This window comes from Nematostella vectensis, chromosome 6, assembly GCF_932526225.1.
Source record: "Nematostella vectensis chromosome 6, jaNemVect1.1, whole genome shotgun sequence".
NCBI classification, from domain to species: domain Eukaryota; kingdom Metazoa; phylum Cnidaria; class Anthozoa; order Actiniaria; family Edwardsiidae; genus Nematostella; species Nematostella vectensis.
Genome location: NC_064039.1, coordinates 6762834 through 6785454, shown reverse-complemented (window position 1 = coordinate 6785454; position 22621 = coordinate 6762834). Strand labels below are relative to the sequence as shown.

Sequence of the window (22621 nt, the reverse complement as noted above, 5' to 3'; positions counted from 1 at the left end):
AAAAACCTTTTATGACAAAGAAACATTATGGATGATTCGTTTACCGTAAATAAGTTGTTTTTTGTAATATTATTTTGTCCTGAACTGCTGAAAACCCTGTGCGCGCGCTAGTTTAGCACCCAAAAGTCACAACTCACAAGACTTCTTAGTGGGAGTCTCCCATTGTGATACAAGTGTAATTTTGGTTCAATAAAAGAGCATTCGAAATATTTATTATAAATTTAATGGAGTGAAGAAAAGAAAACAACATTTGGCGCTCAGCGTGGACGTGGATAGCCCCCTTTTAGGAGTAACTATGTCCGATTGACGGGTTACGCAACGCGTCACATATATGCGCACCACAGGAAGCCTGACATCCAGAAAAAGGTTTTTCGAATATAACTTCTCAGGAAAACCTGCTAGCAGTTTAGTAGAATAGGTTACTGAAAAACTAACGCCTTTCCCTTCTTCGTTGTATTAGGTTTTTTTTAAACTGTATTTGACAGAGACCATAAAAATGCGCCCTCTTTAGAGCGTATCAAGGGTTATTTTGATGCACTACATGCCCATATGTAGCCGGAAGCGCCTTACTATCTTTAGAATTTGCCCGTTCCGTGCGTTTCCCTCTGATCTCCCCCAAGAGGGCCCTATCTACACACATCACTTATCGCAACACGATGGCTCTTTTGCTTCTGTTGCTACTTACCATACCTTACCAGCGCTCCGCCAATAGGCGCACGCTTATGGGTCACGTGATCCTCTAACGTTCGTTGGGATTCACAGGTTTATTACACACAGGCGCCACTGAGAGTAAATTTGCTGCCATTATTTTTATTTGTTGATTTCATGGCTTTGCATCGTGTGCTGGATTACCAAGCTGCAAGGATCATCGCTGAGTTTATTTTCTGATGAGAATGACAGTGAGATTGTTTGGATTATCTGTCATCTCCTTTGCGAGTGAGAGTTCGATCATCTGGTGTGGATATTTTCGCACTCATTCGAATCTAGCTGATTGTGCGACATGCTCTCGAATCACCAATTCTGTTCTTGTGTCAAGATCGCCGTTTATTCAAGCAAAAAGAAACGGTTGAACAGCGATATGTAATGAAAACTATGGAAGTCTTAATTTGTTAATCGTTTGCCATGTCAGCTTCAATAAGGAACGTAGAATTACATAGGGCTTCGGGGGGATATGGATTCACCCTTTCAAGCCAAGGGCCGTGTGTTTTGAGCTGTATTCTTGCGAGCAGCCCTGCTCACAAGGCCGGACTTAAGCCTGGAGATCAAATATTGTACGTGAATGGGAGTTCTGTTGAAAGACATCCACATGAGCAAGTCGTAAAGCTGATAGCCCGCTCGCCAGACGGACGAGTCAACCTCGGAGTGCGAAATCGTGTGGTGGCTGAAACAAAACCAGCAACCGCAGCCTTACAAAGCCATGAAACCGCCGACGATGTTGCAGTGAATAATGCAATAATAAACCGAGTCGATAAAGTGGTCGAGGAATTGAGATCCGGCCAGTTACTTGTGAACACACCAGTAGCAATTCGTCGCAGTTTGTCTAGCACTACCGATGGTGTTACGAGCATCAGCGAAGACGACATTGCCAGCGACGAGGAACTGAAAGCGAGTTTTAATGAAAACGTTTTTATAGATAGCCCATCAGATAGTGTTTTCTCTGAACAACATTTCTTTGACAACAATTCAAGGAGATCCAGTGAAGCTGAGATAACACCTACCAAACTAAACCGCGAGTTGTATCCGGCTCTCACTCCTACTAAAAGTGCCCCTGATATGTGCACTGATACCCGAACGGAACCCGATTACAAAGCTGTTGTTGGATATCTGGGCTCCATCGAGCTCCCTTCGAATTCAAGTCTTCAAAATGCAAGTTTAAACGCTATTAGAGGTTGTGTTCGCCGTCTTCGAGCCCAGCAAAAGGTTCACTTAATGTTCGTGCTGGAAGTGTCAGTTGTCGGTGTTTTATTAGTTGACAGTAGTGGCAACATTGTCGTTACATATCCAGTCCGCTCACTAGCATTTACGGGCCTCTGTTCCGATGATAATAAAGTATTTGGCATTGTGACGCGCAAATCTGCTGATGCTAATAGGCCCAGCAGCTGGCATAGTAGCAAAGGGATGGTGGATTCACAGAGCACGGTAAACTGCTCATGTCATGTATTCTCAGTAGACAGTGACCTTGTTCCTCATGAGGTGCATAAAACTACTGCTGAGAAATTTCATGTCAAGTGTACGGAAGGATCTGGCGATAGTTTATGTAGGGAATTCCAAAACACAGCTTTGCCTATTCTTAATGCAATATCTGGTTTATTCAAGGAAAGGGCAGCTTCAGAGCCATACTTGGATGAGATGAGACCTCGTTCGAGATCTATCCCCTCTGCTCCCTATTCTGTTGACCAGTCAGTAAAAAGTAAATCTTCTTGTGGTGACCAGTATACCTGTAGTTTTGATGGTAATTTAAATGCCATAGCAGTTAACAAGAATGTGTCAAGATCAAAGCCTAATATTAGGGTAAAGATATCTGACAGCATTGAAGACTCTTTTATTCATGAGCGGTCAATGTCAGATCCTGCATTGTATGATGAACCATTCCGACGAAGATCGGTCCAGATCCAAAGAGTTTCACCATTGCTGTCTAGGAAAGAATCTTATGGAAGTTCCTATGACAACCTTAAAGAAAATTCCAATGATGGAAAGCTAATTGAGAAGGATAATTACAAGAGAGCTGTTACAAGCTCACAGCAAGCTAAAGTTAGCACTCCTGCTATTGATGTGCTTGCGTGTAATACAAACGGCCATGTGGTGTCAACCACATCATCCCCCGAAAGTCTAGGTGACTCACTAATGTCACAGAGCTCAAGTCACAGTTACCAGTCAGAAATGAGTCACAAGGATGCCTATGATAAAACATTTGACATTATGGAATTGGAAAATTGCTTATCAGTTGAGGTGAGCAAATATTTTTAATATATCATGCTGTGACATGTACTTTATGACCTACTGTATGAACAGTTTTCTGCTTTATATACAATAGGATATTTTTTACAGTATGTGGCTTCCTACGGCCTTTCCTTATATATATAATACAAAGCAACAGATGAGCTTGAGATTTACATCAATTTCTGTACTTGTACATTTTACTTCCTAATACACTGCATATCAATTATTAACTAGATTGTGGTAGCTTTAGATTAGCACTTAAACTATTTTTGTAACAGATGTACAAGCTTTCTTACACAATATTGTTTAGTTAGAAGACACACACTGTTGTTGAAATATATAATTGTGTTTTTACAATTAGAAATATTCTTTTTTCTTTTTTTCTTTTAGTCCTTGGATCATGCTGGAAATGGTAAGATAGTCTTGGGTATGATTTTTATCTACACAAGTATGTTTTTATTTTGTGGAAGCCTAAAGTAATAATTTTTTTTGACATCTAACATAATGAGTGACATATATTTTGAAGATTGTATTGTTAATATGGATTTTGGGGTTTGTGAATAAAAATTATAATTGGCAATAGAATGTTCTTAGAATTTTTTTTTGCATCAATTAAAAGGTATCTATCATATCAATAAGTACTTTTATGACATGAGGACACTTCCTGACATCCTCTTCCTGGAATCCTGAAATCTAGTAACTGCTCATGGTGTGTTAGGCAAAAAGTGGATCATTTCAATTTGATGCTTTTTCTGTATGATATCTTTGGCTGCACCTCCCCTCAGCAAATCCTGTCTATGTATCTGAGTGTCATTGTTTCTTTTTTCCTGGTTGCAGGCCCTGGCAAGCCTATGGATCATTTAAGCCCAAGTAGGACCTCAAGCACTCAAAGTCTTCATAGTGTTAATAGCATGTCTAATGAAACAGTTGAGGGCCGTGTCTCTCGATGGGCGCTGGGATTTGATAAGCTTATGGATGATCAAGCTGGCCTGCACTGCTTTGAAGTATGTTTGTTTTGAATGTTTTTTTAATTAAAAATAAGTCCTTTCTCACTGCTCTTTTCCAATGGCTGTGTCTTATCAGCCTAAATGAATGTTGTGTATTAAGTTTTTCCACATGTGTTTATTTTTATGTGAAGTTTTTTTGTTGTGTGAATGTGCACAGGTGACAAATTTCACAATGGTTTTTAGCTTTTCTTTCCTTTTATATATATTTTAATTTTCCTTTTTTTTCCAGGAATTTCTGAAAAAAGAATTTAGTGAAGAGAACATTGTATTCTGGATTGCGTGTGAGGAGTTCAGATCAATATCTGACCCAAAGAAGGTGGAGTCCCAATGCTGTTTTTTTTTTCATTTTGTTTTTAATAATATTTCAACATTCATCATTTTTAAGAGAGTATAACTATCCCATATAACATTTCAAAAATTTGTAGAATATGCTGTAGGATGGTTGCTGGTATTAGTTTAGGATGGACCAAGTTTGCTACATTTTTTATTCTTTTTTTTTTTTACTGTTTTGCATATGGCTTTATAGCCTACAAAACATTCAAAACAAAATGCTATGAAACTGTAATAAGTTGACTTGAAGGCTTTTTATTCACCTATTTTATTAACACAATACAAAACATGGCGGACTACACGAGGAACTCAATCCGGGTGCGCATGTGCGAAAGATATGCTAATTAACCGGAAGTAAAACTACAACATCCCCTTCTCTAAGCTGAAAAGCTGAAAAATTACATGAGTACAAATGTGACTGGTAGTGTCCAATTAGGGGTGTAAAAAAAAAAATAAAGAACTTTGCAGTACTAATAATAACATAGTTCAATATCTAATGTTTGTGTAGCAAATGCTACAAGTTCAGTCTGTCTGGGGGCTTCACTGTCCGTGTTGATCTGCGTAATGGTGGACCACTTTGGGTAGGTGTGGACTTCGCAGGGGTACCAGGTGTAGACGTCCTTGGCTCTGTTGGGGGTTGGTTGCCGTTAGGTGCTGGTTCTGCTACAGGCTCGTAGTCATCAGTAGCTGAGGTATTATTCAAGCTTAGTTTTTCACCTGTGGGACGAATGTGTCTGCGGTTTCTGGTGAGAGTACTGCCATTGGCCATGTCCACAATGTGCGAGCGTGGGGTTGGCGCAGCGGCTCGAACTATTCCTGGCTCCCATTTGGAGTTGAGGGGGTTGAAGACTCTGACAGCGTCCTGAGGGTAGACAGGCTGTAGACACTTGGAAGTCCTGTCGTAATATGATTTCTGTCGGTCTTGTCTGGCTTGCAGCTTGACATTGGCATCATAGTCAGGTTTGTTCAGTAGTGCATGCCTGGAAGTAGCTGGCAGGTTAGACTGATATATTCTGGAATTTAGCAACTCTGCTGGTGATGGCAGGGTGTGACCCAAAGGGGTTGTTCTCAGGCACAGCATGGCTAGATGTGGGTCTTGCCCTGATTCCTTGCACTTTTGAAGGAGATCCTTGACAGTTTGCACATTTCTCTCTATGAAGCCATTAGCCTCCTTGTAGTATGGGCTTGTAGTTGTATGAATAAATCCATAGGTGCTGCTGAAAACCTTGAATAGAGCAGACGTAAACTGGGTGTCATGTCCTGTGACAAGTTTGTCTGGTATGCCATGTTCCTCAAATATCCCTTTGAGGTGAGCGATGACAGTAGATGATTGGATGTTAGTTAGCTTGCGCACAATTGGGAACTTACTGTAGTAATCAGAGAGTAGTAAGTATGGTGAACCGTTCCAGGAGAACAAGTCAGATGCTAGGGTGTGCCAGGGCCTTGGTGGAACATCATGAGGCATTAGCGGTTCTTTAGTGTTCATGGACTGATTATGCTGACAGGGAGCACAACTCTTGACCATGTTGTCGATGTCGGCATTGATGTTCGCCCAAAAGACTGATCCCTTGGCTCTGAGCTTGCATTTTTCCGCACCCTGGTGTGCATAGTGTAGCTGCTGTAGAACATCTGGTTGCAGGGTCTTTGGAATTACAATTCGGGTACCCTTCAGGACCAATCCATCGGCGACAGTAAGTTCGTCACGATAGTTCCAGTATGGGTGTAGTAACTCAGGGCATTCAGCTCTTTTGTTTGGCCAACCTTGGGCGATGACGGCACGAAGTGAGTGAAGTGTTGTGTCCTTCCTCGTCTCCTCTTGGATCTGCGTTATCCTAGTAGGGCTAGCATTGAGGTGCAAGTGTAGCTCATGTATAGAGACATCAAGTCCAGCGATAGTGTCACCGGGACTTGGGTTAAGTCGTGAGAGGGCGTCGGCCAGGGGTATGTCCTTCCCTGGGACATATCGAATGTCGATGTCGTATTTTTGTATCCGCAGCATCATCCTGGCAATGCGGGGTGGCGCGCTGGCCAGATGCTTTTTGAATATTGCCTCCAGTGGCTTGTGGTCCGTGTGGACCTGGACGTGGCGTCCATAAGCGTAGTAGTGGAATTTCTCGAGACCATGGACGACTGCAAGCATTTCCCTTTCTATGTTGGAGTACCTCCTCTCGGTTTCAGTGAGTAGCTTACTTCTGTACTCCACAGGGCCTTTATCTTGGATGAGTGTCGCGCCGAGGCCACGTTGAGATGCATCCACCTGGATTACGACAGGCTTGGTGCTGTCGAAATACTGCAGCGAGGCTGGCGATGTGATGAGTTTCTTGATGTCATCTACGGCTTTCTGGTGTTCTGGGCACCACTGGAATTGACTACTTTTCCTTGTCAAGTCCCAGAGGACCGCTGCTGTTGAAGCGAGGTTGGGTATGAAACGGCTAAGGTATTGCGTCATACCTAGGAAGACTTGGAGATCTGTGAGGCTCGTTGAAGGATCCATGTTGTTGATGGCTTCAACCTTAGCAGGGTCAAGTTTCAGACCATCTGCACTTAGGGTGTGTCCGAAGAAGACAAGTTCCTTGCTGGCAATTTTGCATTTGTCAGCATTGAATTTCAGACCAGTTTCACGGGCATGCTCCATTACTGCTTTCAGGTTATTGTCATGCTCCTTACGGTTGCGTCCGTAAACAACTATGTCGTCTGTGATGCCTGTCACCCCAGGTAAGTCACCAAAGGTTTCATCGACCTTCTTTTGGAAGATGTCCTGAGCACAAATCAGACCAAAGGGTAGTCGTAGGAATCTGAATCTTCCATGGGGAGAGTTGAATGTTGTATAGAGTGAGCTTTCCTGGTCAAGCTTTATGTTCCAATAACCGCTGCGGGCGTCAACTATGGAGAAGTACTCGGATCCACTTAGCTTTGATAAGACTTCATCAAGAGTGGGTGTACGATGATGTGGACGTTTGATGGCGCAGTTGAGGTCCTTTGGATCAAGGCAGAGTCGTATGGAGCCATTCCGCTTTGTGGAACAGACTAGCGAGTTGACCCAGTCAGTGGGTTCATCAACCTTGGTGATGATTCCTTGCTGTACGAGGGATTCCAACTCCTTGCGCAGAGGCTCCTGAAGTGCTTCAGGGACTCGTCGTGGCGGGTGAACCACAGCGGGTACTGTAGGGTCAAGTGTGATATGGAACTCTCCGCTGAAGCATCCGATGCCTTCGAAGCAGTCAGCATACTGTCTTAGTAGAGCTGCCTTTGCCTCAGGGTCATCCTTGGGTACTTGAGCTGGTCGTATTTCGGCTGGCTCAGCCTGGTCTTTGCTTAGACTGTGGTTAAGGGTTACAAGCTTCATTGCAGTACATGTGGGTAGTCCTAGGATTGTAGGTCCTGTCGTGTTTACAACATGAAATTCATGGGGGCTGGACTGACCGTTATGTAGTAAAGTGAGGTTGCAGGTACCGTAGTGTTGTACTTCATGGCCTCCATATGCTGTTATCCTTGTATCTGATGGGGCTAAGCTGAGGGGCTTGCCGTCTATGTCGCAGAGTGACTCTGGATAGATGTGCTTGTAGTTGCTTAATGGGATCACATTTCCTTCAGCACCAGTGTCAATCTTGCATAATAGTGGTAGTGTCCCGTTACTCGAGTTAACCTGTATGTTGACGAGCGCTTGAGTGATCTGTCGAGACATACTATCAATGGTCAGAGAGTGAAAATATAACTGTGGGGAATCTAGGGGCTCAGGTGCAGTGCTAGCATTCTCATTGCTGAGGGTGTTTATCTGTTGCTTTGATTTGTTCCGGTTTCCCCGTCTGCCTCTTCCCCTCGGGGTGGGACCTTGGGGTTTGGTGGAACGGCAAACCTTGGCCCAGTGGTTTGGTTTCCCACAGTTGCTGCATTTTGTTCCGTTTGCGGGGCACAGGGATTTTTGTGTCACATTATGGCTAGTGCCACAGTTCCCACAAGTTTGTATTTGTTTATTTTCATGTGAGTGTGTCTTGGGATGTGAAGAAGGGCTTTTGTGGGTTGTTGCGTGTACAGGTATAGTGTTTGTGCCTCTAATATCTTGTAACTGAGCCGAAGTGGCTTCCTCAGTCCTGGCTATGTCTATTGCCTTAGCGAGCGTTAGAGTTTTGTCTAACTCGAGGAGTTTAGCCTGGACACGTGGGCGGCGAGACCCGAAAATTAGAGCGTCAATAATGTGTTCGTTGGCATTATCATACCTGCATTCGCTGGCTAGCAATCTTACTTTCTTTATAAATGAATCCACTGGTTCATCGTCCTTTTGCTTCAGAGTGCGTAGTTTAAATCGTGCTAAGCGAAAATTGCTCTTGGGGGCGACGTATTCTTCAAACTTCTCCCAGTAAGTTGACAGCTTTTTCTTCTCGTCTGAGGTTAGCGACCACGTAGAAACTAATTCAATTCCTTCTTCTCCCGTCCATATCAACAGATAACTGACCTTTTCTTCCTCCGATTTGGACTTAAGCGGGCCAGAAAAGTACAATTCGACGGTTGCCTTGAACTTTTTTAGCGCTTGTTGAAGATCGGTTGCATTCCAGTCCATACGAGGGCTAGTGAGTCCAGTGAGTTCGGCCATTTTCCTTGTGTAAACTTGCTAGATTTCTCGTAAAATACCGACCTGGTATGTTTGAGAGTGATTTTCCTTCAGTTTGCTTCTGACACCATGTAATAAGTTGACTTGAAGGCTTTTTATTCACCTATTTTATTAACACAATACAAAACATGGCGGACTACACGAGGAACTCAATCCGGGTGCGCATGTGCGAAAGATATGCTAATTAACCGGAAGTAAAACTACAACAGAAACAAATCCACATATTGAAAAGGAGCCAAATCACCAGAATACTTTGCCCTGTCATTTTTAGCAAATGTTCCACATTACACAATACAGTATTAGGCTAATAATACATTTTTGTGTTTGGCTTCCACTTTTGTTGAAAATAGTAACCAGAAAGCTTCTTTTTATGTAATAAAAAAATTTGTATGGGAGACAACTCTTGCATTTCTTGCTCTGAAGTCATTTTAGGCAATCAAGTCTGCTAACAGATGCCTCTTTTCTCTGTTTTTTTGCACATGTGTATGATACAAATATATTTATATCTCAAAAGTCTGTGAATAATAATATATAGCTTGTTATCTCTATTGCATAATGCACAATACTTACTCTTTTGCTCTGAACAGTTAAAGTCTGCAGCTTCTACAATCTTTGAAACCCACCTCAGTCCGAATGCACTGATGCCAGTGAATATTGATAGCTCAGCTGTTAAAGTTGCTGAGGAACATCTATTGAATCCCACAAATCACATGTACAGAGTGCCACAGCAACAGGTTGGTTATCTCCAGTCATTGTACTATTATTTTTGGATATAAGACTGTAGCATAGCTATCAACCCAACTTGGAAGAAATCGGGTAAAATACAGTTAACATATGAAAAAAAAAAAAAAATGAAGAGAGCCAATGCGGGTGGATACAGAGAATATATGGACATTCTCACAAAAATTAGGCTTGTGATGAGGTCCAAAATCTTGTGACACCTGCCTAATGCGAATGAGCTGACAGCTATGCTGTAGACTATTTTTTATAGCCTTTAACACAGCATTGTTCATGCTTTCTTAATAATTTGCATTTGTATTTACATTTGCATTTGAACTCTGGTAAGTCAGGAAAATGTCAAAATCGAGTTCTTGTGGTGATAACAACTAGACAGAAGAGCCAACAATCATCTGTGAAATAATCAATACTTTGTTACTGTAATTTATGATTATAGGTCTACACACTGATGAAGTTTGACAGTTACCCAAGATTCCTGAAGTCAGACCTTTACCGTCAATGTCTGATGTGTGAGGCAGAGGGCGTGGCCCTGCCTTACGAGGAACCAGAACCAGAGGAGAAAGTGAAAAAGTTCAGATTCACAAAAAAGGTATGTTGACTTAGGAATAGGTCATAGTGGTGGGATCTGCAGTAGATATTCATATCCATTCATATTCATATCCTTTTTTTGTTTTTTGTTCTCTTGGCTAAGTATGTAAAATGATGATAAGAAATAAAACAATAAAAAAAAACATGAGTTATTTAAAAAAAAAAATCATATCCAATCATTTTTCATAGGTGTAAGTTGTAAAGGGAGCTCACATCCACCTTGTTTTCTTTGTTTATTTTGGCTTCTTGGCTAAGTATGTAAAATGATGATAGAAATAAAATTATAAAGAAAATGAGTTATTTTTAAAAAAATATAAAAGAATTACACTGTTTCTAATAAAGAAATTAGTTAGGTTAAAAAATATTTTTTTAATGCAAGCTCATAAAAAGAAATTTTAGTGTTCAGAAGTAATGTAAACATAAATATTTTTGTATGCTTTTGAAAATTTATTTGATACTCATTAAACACTGTGGGGTACGACACACAAAGTTTCTATTTTATGCAGTTTAATTGTGCAAAAAGTACTGTTGCCCAAAAAAATAATGTTAATACATAGGTAATATATGTAACTAACCTGCTATAAAATAAGATCTTTCTTTTCTTACCTAACCACACTATCAGAGTCAGTCCTGTGAAGAAAATGGGATAACATAGTCAGCATACTGTAACTGTTGTAATACTGCACAGATATTCAATTTCACTCCATCATCAGAAGAGTCTATATCTGAGTACTCCAGTGGTAGTAGTCGGAGCAGCTTCAGTCTTGAAGCAAAGGTACTGTAAAGAACTGTTAAACCTTAACTATTCAATTAACTTAAATGATTACAAAAAGAATAACCCTAGATACATCATCTTGCATCAACTTATTTTACAGATAAACCAGTGGGTATAAACCACAGTGTATAAAACTTAAGGAATAAAATACATAAATTTAAAAAACAAATATTTTTTTCAGATAAAACATAAGGCTGTCATTATCAAACTTATACCTTTTCTAAAGGATAGATTAGGAGAAGTTGGTGTATGTTTGAAATGGTGTATGTTTGAAACGATGTTCTTGCATCTAAAAGAAGCTGAGCTAGCAAAACCAAGTACAAAGAATGATTCTGTCCACAAAAATTATGTTGATCACCAAATCCATTTCATATGCAGGGGCGTAGCCAGGGGAGTGGCCAAGCAGCCAAAAATACAGTAAATGTATGAGACATTATCTAAAACACAGGAGAATATGCCTTGAAAGAACCTTTTGGGCCCCCTCCTGTTAAAAATCCTGGCTACGCCGCTGATATAACAGGATTGTTTTATTATATGATCCCTCTCTTGTGTGTACTAGCACTCTGGTAGAGGCTTGGGAAGACGGAGCAGCAGTAAAAAGAGCTCCAGCTCAATGGAGGAGAGCAAAACACCAGGGGAGAAGATGAGGGCTCTTCTGCCTTGGAAAGGTAGGGAGAGAAGGATTTCAATTCCATTGCTGGCGAAGCAGTATGAGTGACCACTCTCTCAAGCAACCAACTCTGATAACAACGAAAATACAGCATTTTGGCATGAGTGGAATTGAAAATGAGAAGAATGCCGTTTTGGGGTTTTTGATTCCTACTTTTTATTGTAGAGCATAGAGAAGTAAAAGTTCCATCTCAAGCAATATTTTTTTTTTATTTCTTGCAGGAAAGTATGCAAGGAAAGGTAAGTGTATAGGATTTCCTTTACTATGCATGTGCTGTATCTGTTGTCTGGACTTGTAACAATAATATTAGACTTTATACCAGTCTGCAGCTTCACTTGTTTGGTTGCATTTTGTCACTTCATGCACTCAGCCAAACATAACGAAAAGATCGCACACGATCGCAGCTAATTTGTCTGTATGATCGTAACTGATCTCAGAGCTGCTGTTTCCATATAATCACACGATTTGCTGGATACAACATGTAACACCTTTTACCATGAAAAATATGTAAATCGATCACTCAATCACACACAATCGCAGGGTGAGTTTCCATACAATCGCATATGATTGCAGCTAAATTGCCCGAACGATCGCAACCAATCGCAAAGTTGGACATGGTGGTGACATGAGGTACATAAAGTACAATAGTACCAAATGTAAGTCTCACAAGTGGGGCACGCTAAACCACTCTAAATTGCACCTGCTTTAAAGCAGCAAAGTTGGCTATTTATTTTTCTATTTTTCTTTGACCAAAATGAGATTCAGAGTATTTTCAAAGGTTGCCATGTCAAGCAAACATGCACACACTTTGAGAAAGTTCTCTGCTATTGACCAAGTCCTTTTGCACCGGTGTGACGGGGAATTAATTACTTCATGTTTGCTGTTTATTTCAGGTTCTCGGCCGTTTGACAGCCAGCCTAGCAGTGCTAGGAGCTCAATATCATCACTTTCTGACTCCGGACAAAATATGAGCCGGTCGACAGAGGTATACATGTAATTAAATAGCACACGGCTCTCACGGAATTGTTCTTTTCTTTAGCGAAATAAGTTATCATGCTGTATTAATATCCCTCCGTACTTGAAGTATTTAAAAACTAGGAATAAATGAAGTACGAAATTCAAAAGATTCATTCATAAGCTTCCCCAAATCAGCCGATGGAAATGGATGCTTTCTCGCACTTGATATTTAGCTTGAATGACGAAATGCGGCTGACACACACTTTTAAATGCATTTTGTATTTCCAGTCATTAGAGGGAAAGAAAGAGAACGACTCGATGCACTTCTGTCGTATTGTGCTGCCGGACCAGTCGTCAACAATAGTGTCTGCCAGACATGGGCAGACGCTAGCTGAGGCATTGACGCGCTTGTGTGAGCGCCGCCACATGTCGCTAGCCGCTATGGGGGTCTATCTCGGCGCAAGTAACAAGGTATTTGATATGTTTAATGTGTGTGTGGATCTAGCCGCTATGGGGGTCTATCTCGGCGCAAGTAACAAGGTATTTGTTATGTTTTATGTATGTGTGGATCTAGCCGCTATGGGGGTCTATCTCGGCGCAAGTAGCAAGGTATTTGATATGTTTAATGTGTGTGTGGATCTAGCCGCTATGGGGGTCTATCTCGGCGCAAGTAACAAGGTATTTGTTATGTTTTTTGTGTGTGTGGATCTAGCCGCTATGGGGGTCTATCTCGGCGCAAGTAACAAGGTATTTGATATGTTTTATGTGTGTGTGGATCTAGCCGCTATGGGGGTCTATCTCGGCGCAAGTAACAAGGTATTTGTTATGTTTTATGTGTGTGTGGATCTAGCCGCTATGGGGGTCTATCTCGGCGCAAGTAGCAAGGTATTTGTTATGTTTTATGTGTGTGTGGATCTAGCCGCTATGGGGGTCTATCTCGGCGCAAGTAGCAAGGTATTTGTTATGTTTAATGTGTGTGTGGATCTAGCCGCTATGGGGGTCTATCTCGGCGCAAGTAGCAAGGTATTTGTTATGTTTTATGTGTGTGTGGATCTAGCCGCTATGGGGGTCTATCTCGGCGTAAGTAGCAAGGTATTTGTTATGTTTTATGTGTGTGTGGATCTAGCAGCTATGGGGGTCTATCTCGGCGCAAGTAACAAGGTATTTGATATGTTTTATGTGTGTGTGGATCTAGCCGCTATGGGGGTCTATCTCGGCGCAAGTAACAAGGTATTTGTTATGTTTAATGTGTGTGTGGATCTAGCCGCTATGGGAGTCTATCTCGGCGCAAGTAGCAAGGTATTTTATATGTTTTATGTGTGTGTGGATCTAGCCGCTATGGGGGTCTATCTCGGCGCAAGTAACAAGGTATTTGTTATGTTTAATGTGTGTGTGGATCTAGCCGCTATGGGAGTCTATCTCGGCGCAAGTAGCAAGGTATTTGTTATGTTTTATGTGTGTGTGTGGATCTAGCCGCTATGGGGGTCTATCTCGGCGCAAGTAGCAAGGTATTTGTTATGTTTTATGTGTGTGTGGATCTAGCCGCTATGGGGGTCTATCTCGGCGCAAGTAACAAGGTATTTGTTATGTTTAATGTGTGTGTGGATCTAGCCGCTATGGGGGTCTATCTCGGCGCAAGTAACAAGGTATTTGTTATGTTTTATGTGTGTGTGGATCTAGCCGCTATGGGGGTCTATCTCGGCGCAAGTAACAAGGTATTTGTTATATTTAATGTGTGTGTGGATCTAGCCGCTATGGGGGTCTATCTCGGCGCAAGTAGCAAGGTATTTGATATGTTTAATGTGTGTGTGGATCTAGCCGCTATGGGGGTCTATCTCGGCGCAAGTAACAAGGTATCTGTTATGTTTAATGTGTGTGTGGATCTAGCCGCTATGGGGGTCTATCTCGGCGCAAGTAGCAAGGTATTTGATATGTTTTATGTGTGTGTGGATCTAGCCGCTATGGGGGTCTATCTCGGCGCAAGTAACAAGGTATTTGATATGTTTTATGTGTGTGTGGATCTAGCCGCTATGGGGGTCTATCTCGGCGCAAGTAACAAGGTATTTGTTATGTTTAATGTGTGTGTGGATCTAGCCGCTATGGGGGTCTATCTCGGCGCAAGTAACAAGGTATTTGATATGTTTTATGTGTGTGTGGATCTAGCCGCTATGGGGGTCTATCTCGGCGCAAGTAACAAGGTATATGTTATGTTTTATGTGTGTGTGGATCTAGCCGCTATGGGGGTCTATCTCGGCGCAAGTAGCAAGGTATTTGTTATGTTTTATGTGTGTGTGTGGATCTAGCCGCTATGGGGGTCTATCTCGGCGCAAGTAACAAGGTATTTGTTATGTTTTATGTGTGTGTGGATCTAGCCGCTATGGGGGTCTATCTCGGCGCAAGTAACAAGGTATTTGATATGTTTTATGTGTGTGTGGATCTAGCCGCTATGGGGGTCTATCTCGGCGCAAGTAGCAAGGTATTTGTTATGTTTAATGTGTGTGTGGATTGTAAATCATTGTAAGATAGATATAGATCAACTTTATTTAGAGAGGGTAGCACGTAGCAGTTTTTAAAAAAACTGACAAACCTGTAGCCATTTTTAGCACGAAAACTAGCATAGCATTGTTTGAAAAAAAAATTACATCAAAATCAATCAATCATTCAATTAATCAATCAATCAATCCTTTTGTTGATGATTGAAAAAACATGTTTTTTCTCTTATGTCGTTATGTCCATGTTGTTTTGTCGAAGATAAGAGTGCGCGCGCCCATGTCGTTATGTTGCTAGTGTGCACTAGGCATTAAGGGGTACACGTTATTGGTCATTAACGTAGCTTGGTGGCACGTTGGCGCGGTTTTGTGATAACAAGTTGCGTTGGTTGTTTTTAATAATTTAATTATTATTTTAGCCTGCTCAGCCCAAAGACCTAGACATAGACATGTCACATCTCAGCAACCAAGAGGTGACCCTGGAGCACAGGTCTCTTTTCAGGTCAGTCAGGGATCTTAAACAAGACAACAGCAAGGAGATAGTGGCCACAAAAGTACTTACTTGTATAGAACGGCGACGATAGAAAACAATAGAAAACTCAAAGAGACAGAGACGTGAAATGCACTCTGAAATGGACTCTGTCTCAGTCATATTTCAGACGTCTTTCCCCAGACCAAGTTTCAGGGTCTATAGCGGGTCGTGTGTGCTACGAAGAATACATTCATTGTTCGCTATTATAGAAATACGTTCTAGACTTATCTTTCCTTTATTGGAACTATGAAAAATAATTGTTTTTTTTTTATCGACACTTTTTAGAAGCGATAAGCATAAACGTTTTTTTGTCACGTACTACTTGCTGTCGAATTTTCCTAAATTAGGGGTCCTAAGGACACTGTGAGTGTGACATTTTATTCTCCATCTTAACAGGTTAGAGCTGCCAGGCGGACAAATCCTTGGTATCAAAGCCAGACCAGAACAGAACGTGCGCAGTTGCTTCGAACCAATTCTGAAGCGGAACAAGATTGACTATAATGACGTCATCTTGCATGTGGTAACCTCGCCTTACGCTCCATGACAATTCCCAAATATGGGAGTCATATACTGAGGCTGACCGAAGGATTTGCGTTTATGCCTTATCCCTTTTGGTTTCGATTTTTTCTTACAGCTTTCTGCAATTTAGAGAATTTTCTAATCAAAACAAACTAATAATTGATGGGAAAGGGAGGAGGAGAAGGGGGTTGGGGGTTGCGTGCTAAGCTTCAATCGTGTGGAGTTAACGTGCCCTCGGCGGAAACCATTAATCCATTAACGTCAATCAAATTTATGTCTCATGTCTGTTACAGGCTGATTGTAAGGTCCCACTGGACAGCGGTGTTCCCGTGGCGTCGATAGAACACCAAGACGTCATCGCGGAAATGAAAGAAGGTGAGAATTTACTTGCTCTAGGATTTGGACTCGATGCAGTCTAGCACAGGTGCACTTGCGTGCACCATAATGTCCCTAAGGATTTATTTATTAGATGTGTTGTTCTTATAGGCACTTTACGGAATAATTTAGTCTCAGACTACGGATTGTGTCGTGGAAATTCGTTTCCCCGTGCAATCAATTTCCTTCGATACTTTTTTGCGTTTGCGTTTACTAGCACTTCATGCTACATACAATCAATACAACTCTCAACGATCAACGTTTTACAATCAATTTAATCCAATCCAATCAAATAGTAAACAATGTTCTCCCTATTTATACCCCAATTTTACGCCCTTACAATCAATGGATAATACAGCGCTTTCTTTCATCTACCCACAAACGGATATTTACTAAATAGTTTACATTCATTTCTTACTACGATTCATCGTGCTATTCACGTTATCAAGATTAAATCACTACTTAATTTCCAGATAAGATAGGACAATAACACCTAAAAATAATATACGTAATTTCCCTCACGCTATCTTGCGTCACGTAAAATAACATACGTAATTTCCCCCGCGCTATCTTGCGTCACGTAAAACTAATAAACTCTTAATCCCCGACAGATTGGAGCTTGTTTAGTTTTTGAGGTCTTGAGAAGGCGACATTCAAACGCGTTTATTTTTTGCGCTCATGATTCAGATTTTTGCTTCATGACAAAAATATGGACAATTTATTCTTCAAAGATAATATATTTATTTTCCGAGTAGTAGTACAGAAAGGTAAATTTAGGTCTGTAAAGCTCTGCACAAATTGAATATTCGATATGGTGTTATTGATAGATACACGCGTCACCGGGAAACCCCCTATCAGCACGGGCCCGCGGCGAAGTGGTCGGAGGGGCAGCGGCTGGGACGACTCCATGTTTAATGATATCGTGCAGGGGAAAAAGCAGTCGCTAGGCGACGGTTACTTTGACGACACTGGTGTATGGGTTTCCGGATTGAAACCGTTTCGCAGCCAGGAGTCGCTAGGGGATAGCTTTGGTAAGAGCTTTCTGCGAGGGCCTGGGCTGTTCAGCCGTAAGCGGAAAGAGATGGAGCATGAGAAAGCTGTGGTGATCAGATCCGGACCACCCCCGAAAAACACCGAAGTCAAAGGTACGTGCGGGGTAAGAGGTACCTCACTTTGAAAGGGAAAAAGCTTCAAACTTAAGGAAGTGTGGGGAGTGGGGAGGGGTGGTTGTGATTGTGGACGGGAAGAATTGTCTTCAGACGAGCATCAAGGTCATTGATCGGAAGTTTCAAAATTTTACCTCCATCAAAATAGCTACGGTCTTAAAGAGCTGTGCTTTGGGCATTTTTAAGAGTTTGGCTTACGTGCAATCCTAGACGTTACGTGTTATCCTCGAAAACCCACGCCTTCTTTTGTCTCAAGCCCTGTGCAAACTGCGCCAGCGCCTGTCCGCATTGCTGGCCCAGCAATGCAGGTGAAGTGTTGGGCCGGAGTTAGGCCGGTGTGCAAACCGCCCCAACACATGGCCAGCATGTTAATTAGTTCACGTGTGACTGGCGTTTGATGCATGACGGGACCAAAGGCAACCCAAGACTCCATCATTTTACTTGTGTTTTCAAAAGGCAACCTAAGATTCCGCTGGATTTCGGTTGAATTCGGGTCTTAATTTGTCCCCTGGTGTTGTCATTTTTACGACTACGAGTGATAAGAGTACGATAAAAAACAATGAATTTACTCTGATAGTTAGAAAGTAGCACGTGGGATTGTGTTCTGCATGATACATTTAAGTCATTTATTGGTTCCACGACCAAAAATTTGCGATGTTTTCCATATAATTTTAGATGCGGTAACGTTTATTGTTTTTGAAATGACAGCATTATTCGGACGCGAGCTATTTTCCCTATGGAAACGATGCAAATGAGCCCATTGCTGGGTTCGACCAGACGCTTTTTGGATTTGGACTATCTTTAAAAAGGTCCCGTCTGTCTTACTGTTTAATTGTAAAATCTTCAATGATAATTTATTTACATATATATATGATTAGTAACTTTGTGTTTGTGTTGTTTAGAATTTATAGACCTGCTCAGTCGCGCTCAAGGCAAGCGTCTAGATGACCAAAGGGGTTCACTTAATCGAGACGCATTCGAGCTTCCAGACTTCCTCCGTCTACCTAACAAAGGCGAGGGCATCTCATCCGCTGAGGCAGATGAAGGCGTGGCAAGTCATAACCCCTCTCGGCCTGTCGTGCGCAAGACCATATCGTCACCTGCTGTCATGGCAACCGACCAGAGGCAATTCCTTAACGAGCTGACGTCTCGACTGACAAACAGGTCCGAGCAAAACCCGCCAACGATCACCGAAAACGAGGACCAGGTAGACGCGCAACATAGCACTGCGTCGCCAAGGAACACTAGTAACTACTCCCCTTGGGAGCGACGGCGAGTTAGCGAGCATAGCAGGATCCACGTGGTTCGTCCTCGAGATGTGACCGATGGAAAGTTGTTCAGGGTTGAGGCGGTAACTCCTGTTCGCTTCAAGAGCGATGGTCGTTTTAGCTATCGCGGGTTTATGTCGCCTCAGCTGATACACTCGGAGAGCGATCCGAATATCGTGCCGCCATATGACCATCACCAACCACTGACTGTCAACAGCATACGTGGGCTCTACACGTCCACTGGCAATATCAGGATGTCTACCGAGGAGGGGAGGGAGCGTACAGTGGTGCCCTCAAAATTTCATAGCCACAATAAGTACAGAAATCGGAATTTTTCAGCCCCAAGTTTTGGGACGTCGCGAACGGACCCATATGTGTACGAATCTTCTTCGGATGGAGTGCAGAGTATTTCCGAGAAATACCGAAGTTCTGGCAAAATCCGAGACATTTCTAGCATTGCGAGGGAGACTCGTTCACGAGGTCCATATTACTTACCGGAAGTAGAAGTAGATCAAGCGGAAGTGCATGTTCCATCTGGCACTTCAAAGACTCCCCGATACCGGCCTACTCTGCCGGACCGGAAACCCCGACCCCGACCAATCACCGATCAATCGTCAGTCATTGCAGGGCTCGAGAGGGACCGGGCCCGATCCGAATCCGAATCATCTACCGGTGACCCTCCCATGCCGAATGCACTGTCGCCAACCCCGTCGGGCTTAAGCAGTACCACCGGAAGTCCCCTACCCCAGTTCCCAAGCCCTCCCGATGATAGTGCTGATTTAGGCGTTGCGGACTTTCCCCCTCCTACCCCACTTATCTCTGGGAGATCAACAGGGGAAAAAGCCCAGCATAGGAGGGTGACGAGTCTGCAGGCTGACTCACTCACCCCGGAACTTAGCATTAACAAGACAATCACACCCACTTCCGGCAACGACCGCACCTTAACGAGCGACACCCCAGATGATGCCACTCCCGTCGCCTCCAAGAAACATTCCATTAATGACGTCACAACCAGACTCAACTCCAGGCTCCACGAGGGCGAAAGAGGAGAGCTTGGCAAGAGTATGTCCAAGCTTGATCCTTATGTCACCTACGAAACCGATGACTTGAGAATCACGTTTGTGTAACAAAAGCGTCTACAAGGTAGAGAATGGCGCAGTACGTACCGCCCCTCTATAATCTGCAATCCATGGGAAATTTTAAGTGTTAGAGATTTTTTTTAACTAGTGTAAACAGCGCTAGCACCGTATAAATTTGCCGTAGCAGTACCGCTCGGCTAACCATAAATACAAAATAAGTATAAGCACACGGGCACCCGTAGTATATTTTTTTCGACAATGCTTGCGCAGGTGTAACGTTCTTGTTGCCCGCTTTGTTCCATAAGCCTTATTATCGGGAGCTGTTACACTGCAATCTGCTGGGATTTTGCCTGGCGTTAATATGTTGAATTGTACTGTTTGCGTTTGGACGGATTAAGAGCAGAGCTCGTTATGTTTGAGTTTTATAATCACATAGTGATATTAAATATTTTTTTAGAGTTCTATTGGCGGATTTTAAATACTGTTATTTTCTCATTAACTTGATTATCGAATGAATATTTATATTTTTTTTAGTATATAGGTGTATAAATTCAATATAGAAATTATGTATACCCATTCTGAAAAGAATGATAATCTAATGTATATATCAAACTGTAAATAAATATTATCAATGATAGTATTGTTTTTTTTGGTTCCATAATGGTCTCTACTGACAAAAAAATTTATTGTTGATTAACCATATGTATATTTTCACATTCGATCAGAGAGAGAATGAACGATTCCATCATGTTTGATTTTGAAGTCAGTCGCTTAGCCAGGATTTGCTGGGGCATGTAGGCATAGCTATCGTACGCAAAGTATCTAAGTTTGTTGACGTCTTCAGTTATTTAGATCTCTAAACTACTCTCGTCTTTGAATGAAGGTACCGTGAATACCCGGTTTAGCGCCTAGTTTCCAATAAACGCTCCGCTTCTAGTTAACGCCCCTCGTTAATAATTACATTAAACGAGCGCCTAGGGCCCGTTTCCTAGAAAGCAGGTTAGCGCTTATCCCCGGATAAAATAGGTTATCGAGACATTTGATTGGATAACAACCTTATTTAACTCTGGGTTAGTGTTAACCTGATTTTTAGGAACCCGGCCCAGGGCGTTAAAACAAGCATTTACAGTATCTATTGTTAATAAGAGAGGCTAAATCCCATTCGTTCGTTCTTTCTCCTTGGCCATGGCTAAGGCAAACAGTATATCCAGTTGATTGGCATTCAAAGTCAAAAACGAAAGGTTTTGTAGAGAGTGTGAGAGTTTAGGAAATACAGCCGTGCCGTCTGATGTGGCAAATGATTGATTCGAATTCGTTTATAACTTGTGAAGGTCAAACGCTGGCCTTGTTATATGAATTGCTTATTCATTCGAGCTTTAAAAAAGCGACATCGTTAAGCAACGCCGTTGCTAAATCAGCAAGAATGAATCGCAGCTCTGAAAACGGAAGATGGAACGCCACGGGGAATTATGAAGTAGCTTATTTAGAGTCGTTTTTTGCTCGTGTAGCCAAGACCCTCGCATTGTGTGTGGTACTGGTTGTTTCCTTGGTCGGGAATATACTGATCATCGTATCCGTCTCTAAAAATACTAACGGGCGAATGCGAACCGTCAGCAATCTTCTCATCGCTAACACTAGCGTCGCTTACCTACTGATAACCACAGTCAACATCCCGGGCAAAATTGCTGAAATTAACACTGTGGGCTTCCCTATTGGTGGAACTCTGGGGGACCTAGTGTGTGCCTTGAGAAATTCCGTACCATTTTTGACGGTATCATCATCAACGCAGAGCTTCGTGATCCTCGCTATCGATCGCTTCGTCGCTGTTTACTTCCCTCTTAGGCGAATCTCGCACCAGTCTGCGTACATTCTGATCGGCATTACATGGTTAACGACACTAATTTTTGGCGGTGTCTATGCATATGGTAGCTTTGTTCATGAAACGGACGACATACGCCTCTGTATGATACACGTGAGCAGGACGTTTGGTGATTTGCGCGGACTCGTTGCCTACGTCTGGGTGGAATTCACTGTATTCTCAATCGTCCCCATCGTGCTCGCAGTTTCTTTATACACGGCAACAATCTTAAAGTTATGGCGCCGTACCACGCCCGGACGATATGGACTCCCAACACCGACCTCCTATTCTGAGAAAGCGAACAGAAGCGCAGTTAGGATGCTGACTATCGTCCTTGTGACATTTGCTGTACCGCGCATCCCGTACTGGGTTTTCGTGATAGAATGCAGGGGCACGTACGAACATTTTCTTGGACACTCTTTTTGTTCGTCAGAGACGTTCCATTACGTGGATACATTTCTTGGATACTCCTCGTGCGCTCTTGTGCCGTATATATATCCTTTCTATAGTCAGAACTTCAGAGCAGGATTTAAGGACATTTTGCGCAGTCGATGCCAGGGGAGAATTGAAAACGGAAGAGTTTCTCCCTTACGCGCCCGCAAGACAAGCAGGCGCGAGAGCAAGCAAATAACAAAACTATGATATCTGTCAACGGGAACATGACCAGCCTAGTTCCAGGCTTTCTTACCGGGTGGTATTTCCCGCTTTTAAAGCACTGGCC

At 42.4% G+C, this 22621-nt stretch overlaps 2 protein-coding genes across 3 annotated transcripts; both read left to right on the top strand.

The window, feature by feature from the left end:
* The first annotated feature begins 738 nt into the window (after positions 1 to 738).
* Positions 739 to 20679, top strand: LOC5515046 (regulator of G-protein signaling 12). Of its 2 annotated transcripts, XM_048728477.1 has the most exons (16): positions 739 to 2949; positions 3331 to 3352; positions 3778 to 3944; positions 4177 to 4263; positions 9474 to 9620; positions 10061 to 10213; positions 10901 to 10987; positions 11547 to 11655; positions 11879 to 11896; positions 12551 to 12642; positions 12903 to 13085; positions 15523 to 15605; positions 16032 to 16155; positions 16448 to 16529; positions 17357 to 17674; positions 18598 to 20679. In XM_048728477.1, the coding sequence occupies exons 1-16, from the start codon at positions 1123 to 1125 to the stop codon at positions 20088 to 20090; spliced, it is 4992 nt and encodes a 1663-aa protein (XP_048584434.1). In that variant the 5' UTR covers positions 739 to 1122; the 3' UTR covers positions 20091 to 20679. The 2 variants fall into 2 exon arrangements, with proteins under 2 accessions (XP_048584434.1, XP_048584435.1); XM_048728478.1 differs by lacking the exon at positions 10901 to 10987.
* A 786-nt stretch (positions 20680 to 21465) lies between these two features.
* LOC5515088 (allatostatin-A receptor) lies at positions 21466 to 22542 on the top strand. Its single transcript, XM_001635141.2, has one exon. It carries the CDS (start codon positions 21466 to 21468, stop codon positions 22540 to 22542), a length of 1077 nt encoding a protein of 358 aa, XP_001635191.2.
* Positions 22543 to 22621: the final 79 nt, after the last annotated feature.

What these genes read in the sequence shown, in the direction of transcription:
- LOC5515046 (XM_048728477.1), top strand. Translation starts at nt 1,123, where the DNA reads ATGTCAGCTTCAATAAGGAACGTAGAATTACATAGGGCTTCGGGGGGA. An exon ending in ATCTCGGCGCAAGTAACAAG is followed by an intron (nt 13,086 to 15,522) that starts GTATTTGATATG and finishes TTATTATTTTAG; the next exon opens with CCTGCTCAGCCCAAAGACCT. An exon ending in ATGACGTCATCTTGCATGTG is followed by an intron (nt 16,156 to 16,447) that starts GTAACCTCGCCT and finishes TGTCTGTTACAG; the next exon opens with GCTGATTGTAAGGTCCCACT.
- LOC5515088 (XM_001635141.2), top strand. Translation starts at nt 21,466, where the DNA reads ATGAATCGCAGCTCTGAAAACGGAAGATGGAACGCCACGGGGAATTAT.